Below are 6,171 nucleotides of genomic sequence, written 5' to 3'. Positions count from 1 at the left end.
CGACACTTGGAGTCCTTTACTTGTTCTTGTTTGGTTTGGGAGTAGTTAGGGGAGGCACGCATCACATAGTATTTATACTAAATTATGCTAATTGACTATGTGGCAATTAATTTGGATTCCTGGATTTCATGGTTTTTCCGCATGAATTATATTGTTCATAACCTTACAACTCCTTCATCAAGGATTAATTGAGGAGTCTAGTCTTTGTGGGTAGTTACTTGTTGACATTGAAGTTTCTCCTATAATTTGTGGCTCTCCAAATTGGCCAGGTGCCTGCATACATACATCATAAACAAACAAAAAGTAGCTCGTAAACAAGCTCGGGTTTTAAATAAAAAAAAAAACAAGATCAACTCATGAAACTTGTGAACAAGCTTGGTTTTTTCTTTCCGTAATAATTTTTTCTGTACTTGTGAAATTTAATTAAGAAACCTAAAATAGCATAACAAACATACTTATAAGTACACCTGGTTATTGGACAGGGTAGTCCAATGGATATAGGGATAGGGTCAAGTTAATAGGGCTTTTATTGGGCAGGGCTCTTATTGGATAAGGCTTTTATTGGACAGGGTCATTATAGGGTCAAACTTATACTACAATTATTTTGAAAATTAAAATAGTAACGATACAAAAATTTACGTGTATAGCTTCGTATTTACTTGTACTTGCACATGGCTCTTTTGTTTTTCATTTTTCATTGCTCGTTTATTGACCCGCCCACTAATGACCCGCTATTGACCCGCGACCCGCTTTTGACCCGTCCATTATCGACCCGCTAAAAATGACCCTTTCAATATCCGACCCTCTTTTGACCCGCACCGACCCTGACCCGCCCCGCCCGATAACCAGGTGTACTTATAAGTTATAACTAAAGATAAGTAAAATTTTTGTAATAAAGTAGAGTTTTATGCATGGTAAACTTAATTCAACACGAACACTTACATTAGTGAATGATGTTCCATCATTTGAAAATAATATCCCAACACCTTTCGGAATCTATCAAATTTTAAACATTTAGTAAGCTAAGTGACAATACAGTGAAACTTTGTAAAATTCATAAATTTGATTAGGGAATGTACTTACGTTTTCCCCCCTTCCTCTAGCACCAGTTCTACCCCTGCCTTCCGCTCTCTAAGCAGTTGTTTCTCCCTTTCCTCTCCCTCTCCCTCTCCCCCTTCCTTTTCCTCTTCTACCACCACCTGCACCCACCTCTTTATTTGTTCCCCCACATCCTCTTCCTCTCCCTCTTCCACCTCTTCCCCCCTAGAACTTTTTCCTTGTTTGATAACTCTACCACCCCTTCCCGTTCTAGTAGGTTCAGCAGTAGTAGTGTGATGACTAATATCGTCATAAGTAGTTGTGACATTAGATGGTATATCCCTATTTTTCTTGGTCTCCCCATTGGTCTTTTAGGTGGATATTCTTGAACTATTGATGTGTCCCTACTAGGACATCCATGTGAGATTGTGAGAATGTCAAATGAATTCTCTCACTTCTATTTTATACGTGGGTTTCTAACCCTAAACATTTATTAAAAAAAAATACAAAGTATTTATTTGATTCTAGATAGATCCGTTGGATTTGTAGAATTGTAGTTTAACTAGTTTTGGACTATTTATATGTTGCAAAAGCCCATATAATATTATCCATTTTACACATTATTAAATTTTATGATTAAAAGTAAAACTATTATATATTTAAGTATTTCTTTTTTTTGTCAAATATGAGTCATAAAATCGGGTTGAGGATGACGGGTTGGGTGGGTCTTGTTCGTGTGTTGGGTGGGCCGGGTTAAATGGGCAGGGTTAAGTGTGTCATGTTCATGTGTTAGGTGGGTTGGGTTAAGTGGGTTGGGTGTGCCGTGGTGCGTCGTTTCGGGTTAGTGGGGTGGGTCGAAATGGGTTGTGTTCAAAATTTTTGACACACGACCCATCAACATTATACGCGAGTTGGGTTGGGCTGAGTTACGAGTCGTAAGTGGGTCCGACCCACTTAACCCACTACGGGTTGTGTCAGGGTGAGTTGGGTCGGACCCGGCCCACTGGCCATCTCTAGCTCTACCTAGTACCAACTTCTCATTAATCGTCTCTTATTATGCCCTTTTTGCTGACAGATAGAACAAGTCATCTCCAATCCATGTCGAGTCATTTTTCCGGGTCTCTTAAGATCTTCATGAGGACCCCTCCTCCTCTTCAACCTAGGTCTCCCTGGGCCTATCTTAATAGGAGGAGGGTCTAGTGGAAACTCAAACCTAGGCCAATGTTTTCCCCTGCACAAAGAGGAATAGACCCGGCATATGCTTGTAAGTACACATCTCTTTTATGGCAGTCATCAACATATTCTTCAGCTTCCCTATTTGTAAAGAAAATACATGCCACTACATGACAACAGGGTATCCCAGTCATGTCCCACTTACTACAAGTGCATGTCCTACCTTGAACATCAACTATGTAACTATCCATGAATTGGTTAACTTGGAATAATGCCTCTGAAGATGGACATGGAGTGCAATTAGCAGCAAGTAGCTTCTCTTTCTCCATTTTAACCTGAATTCTTGGGCACACAATTGCTTTAGATTTCTCCATGTCTTTTCTCTTGATTACCAACCTCTGCATTAATGCCAACCTTATATCTTCAAGCATGTATATTAAATGCTTAACTCGAGCATTAATGATGTAACCGTTGAACGTTTCTGCAAGGTTATTCACTATAACATCAACCTTTGTTGTTATGTCCATGAATGCCCTACAAAATACCTTGGGATTGTAGATCTTGAATGCAATTACTGCATCTGGATTCACAGCTTCCATTTCATCTAAAGCCTCATTATAATCAGCCTCGTTATATGTCTTTGAAGCCTTCCAAAACAACAACTTAAACTCATCACCTCTAAAATTCTTGTGCCACAAAGCAAAAATGTGCCTAGCACAATGTCTATGCTCGGCTTTGGGAAGAACCTCATCAACGACATTCAAGATTCCCTTAACAAAACAGATATGAATGTCATAAATTTAAGTACCACGATCAAAATTGTATACAGTAAGAAAAATGTAAATAGCAGAACATAAATTTAAGAACTTAAAATGCATACCTGATGTTCATCAGACAATATAGCCATTTTATCTCCTTCCCCAAGTCCAAGATACCCTTGCAACTCAGTGACAAACCACTCCCATGAATAATTATTTTCTCCTTCAACAGCCATCAATTGTCCACCAAGGAATGTTTTCAAGAAACATGCATCTAAAAATATAACCCTTTTGCAACCTTCTAACCACCCCTTTTTCACCCCATCTAAGCAAAAAAACAATCTCTTAAACATAGGAGGATCCTTCTAGTCAGTTGCATCGGTAACAAGAGAAAAATGAGTATTTGGACTTGACATCTTTAAAGCTTGTAAATACCTTCCTAATTTCTTGTAGTGGTCTTTCGTAGACCCATGTAGCATTCTATGAGCATTATATTTTACTTTGTAGGAAAAATCCCTCTTTATAACAACTTTGTAAGCCCTCCTTACGGTTTCCATAATCTCCTTACCAAGCCAATGGGGTCTGCCTTAACACTTCTTAAAACTGTGTTGCAAGCCAGGTTGATTTGAGTTGTTTGTTCTTCTTCATGTTTCTGTAACATGTGGTTCATTACGAACTGTTTTTACAACAAAGGCAGCCCTCCTTGAATCCCAGGATGATTACAACCTAAATGGACACCCAGGAACACAACAAACGCCGAGCCTTTGTCCTCTGTTTTTTTACTCCTATCAAACATCAGATTCCTCCCTTGTATTATGGCATAACTAGCCACTACTTTCTGAAATGCCCCTCTGTTAAGAAATCTTTGCCCGGCCTTCCACCGAAACAATGAGAAATCTGTATCCTCGGGCACAACCAATCCTCTGCTTATTTTCCTCCTAATTTGACCTAGATCTCCTTCTTCTTCACTCTCATCTGGTGTGTGGATCTCATCTGCAGACAACTCATATTCACTAACATAGCCACCTTGTTCAGAAGCAATAGGACCCTCCTTGTCACCCTTAACATGACCCTCCTTGTCATCCCTTGCTTTATTAGATTCGGCTTCCTTACTTAGTTGATGTACAAGATCAAACAACTTCTTTTTAGCCCCCTTTACTCTCTCTTTAGCAGTTTTATACTCTTCATCGGTTGTGTAGGCATCATCATTCTCTAGCTCCTCAAATTCAATTTCAGCCTCAATCTCATCGTCAACATCCCTGTATACATCATCATCATCTTCATCACTATACTCGTCATCATATTCATCATCGTACTCTTCATTATATTCATCATCGTACTCTTCATTATATTCCCCAGCATCGCAAGCATAATACTGATCATCCTCCCAAACTGGCTGATAAGGTGGATCATTTGGCTCCCTTTTATGAACTGAATTCACCAAAAAGTTCCTTATTGTATGGCAAAGGACTTTCCGGCCTTTGATCATTCCAAAACTCACCAGGAATAGGGGTATGGGCTGCTTGAGGAGCTGTTGGGAGGCTTAACGTAACTGATTCGTATGAAATGTCTTAGCTGCCCCACCGATGTAAACCAAGAACCCATGTTTATCCCTTTTGAACAACCCACCATGGCACCATGCCACAACTTTAACGTAACTGATTCTGATTCAGTACAACCCATTGAGATGCAATTACCTAACAATGACAACATCAATTAATTAAAGTTTCACAATCAGCAATAAAGAATAATATCATATCACATCTAATCTTTAATTTCTTGTTTTATGGAAGATTGATTAGTTAGTGTACCCCAATCCACAAATCTTGTAAGGTAAGCATGAGACTCTTATTATATAATTATTGTCTTAGTGAAATGACTTTGACTCTACCCATCTTATAATCTCATACGGTCATCAGAAATTGAGCTCAAAGTCAGAAGAATCACCTATACATGAATAACTTCAAATCGTCATTTCATCGAACTCATTGTGGGTATTTGTTAACATAACTCAACTTATTAATCTGTCACCATATATAATACAAGTATTTGACTTATACCTAACTACGTATTCCTATTCAAACTCTAACAGCATAATTGCGTACAATACTAATGCTAGAATTCTAATTACCCAGTATTCTATCTTAAGAACACTCAAATAAAAATTCCATCTCCACACTAAAAAAAACCCTGTTTTACATAAATTTAATTACCTAATTCGCATAATTAAATCGATTTATGTTGTACAATTACATCAATTAATTATCGCATTTTACAAGTATGATGGAATTGAATAAGTAATTACCTTGTATAGATGCAATTGTATGAAGCTAATAGAAGATGGACCACTTCAAAGCCCTCAAATTTTTCGCCATATTTCCCCTTCTGCATAAATAATCCGAGAGATGAGAATATGAGATTGAAGAACAAGAGAGTTTACAACATAAAAGTATAGGTGAGAGAATGAGGGTGATGTAAGAGAGATGAAAATTTTGAACGCTACCAAACTCAAATGACGTGAGAGACAATTAAATTGCAGTAATGGAGGTTGATTTTTAAACATCCAAGGTTGAAGACGATTAATGAGAAGTTGGTACTAGCCAGTATTTATTAGAGCTGTCAAAAAAAATGACCCGACCCGAGAAACCGACCTGAACCGACCTGTATTTTTAACGACTCGGACTCGACTCGAAACCCGAAATTTTGTTAAAATAGGAAACCCGTAACCCGACCGTATCCAACCCGTTAAAACCGACGACTAATTTTGACCTATTGGTGCATGACCCGGACCCGAACCTGGCACCCGACCGCAATATAACCGATAACAGAATTGAGTCAGCTTACCCGACCGAAAAATGACCCGAACCCGATTCAACACCCGACCCAATGTCAACCCGAAACCGATATAACCCGATGAAACCTGTTATTGACTCAATTCGTGACAACCCGTTACCTGATTTTACGCAACCTGTTGACAACCCGTTTTTTCATTGACCTAACTAAATAATAACTTAAATCAATTTAATATTATTTTTTATAATTACCTAATCTAGAACACGTGAAAAGCGTTAAACCAAATTTAACCAAATTTATATAAGTTAATTATAAGGTTAAAACTTGACTAGGCCTGACAGCTATCGTACCCGTTCTTAACCCGTATCCGATAGTGAACCCGACCTGAATTTTAACCGACCAGATAATT

At 38.3% G+C, this 6,171-nt stretch overlaps 1 protein-coding gene across 3 annotated transcripts; it reads right to left on the bottom strand.

Annotated features, from left to right (window-relative positions):
* Positions 1-851: 851 nt before the first annotated feature.
* LOC110796196 (pescadillo homolog) lies at positions 852-5,550 on the bottom strand. Of its 3 annotated transcripts, XM_056827014.1 has the most exons (4): positions 5,473-5,545; positions 5,275-5,354; positions 3,092-4,666; positions 852-2,981 (listed from the first exon to the last, which is right to left on the bottom strand). In XM_056827014.1, the coding sequence occupies exons 3-4, from the start codon at positions 3,320-3,322 to the stop codon at positions 2,235-2,237; spliced, it is 978 nt and encodes a 325-aa protein (XP_056682992.1). In that variant the 5' UTR covers positions 3,323-4,666; positions 5,275-5,354; positions 5,473-5,545; the 3' UTR covers positions 852-2,234. The 3 variants fall into 3 exon arrangements, with proteins under 3 accessions (XP_056682992.1, XP_021856916.2, XP_056682993.1); XM_022001224.2 differs by having other exon boundaries at positions 5,275-5,550; XM_056827015.1 differs by having other exon boundaries at positions 2,318-2,981; positions 5,275-5,550.
* Between the last annotated feature and the right edge of the window lie 621 nt (positions 5,551-6,171).

Source organism: Spinacia oleracea, chromosome 4, assembly GCF_020520425.1.
Source record: "Spinacia oleracea cultivar Varoflay chromosome 4, BTI_SOV_V1, whole genome shotgun sequence".
In the NCBI taxonomy this organism is placed as follows: Eukaryota; Viridiplantae; Streptophyta; class Magnoliopsida; order Caryophyllales; family Amaranthaceae; genus Spinacia; species Spinacia oleracea.
Note: the sequence above shows the minus strand (reverse complement) of the source record. Positions and strands in the feature narration are given on the sequence as shown.

Coding starts and splice junctions, on each gene's coding strand:
- LOC110796196 (XM_022001224.2), bottom strand. CDS start 3,322: ATGTTTAAGAGATTGTTTTTTTGCTTAGATGGGGTGAAAAAGGGGTGG. Junction 2,982..3,091: donor TATTGTCTGATGAACATCAG/GTATGCATTTTA, acceptor TGTTTTGTTAAG/GGAATCTTGAATGTCGTTGA.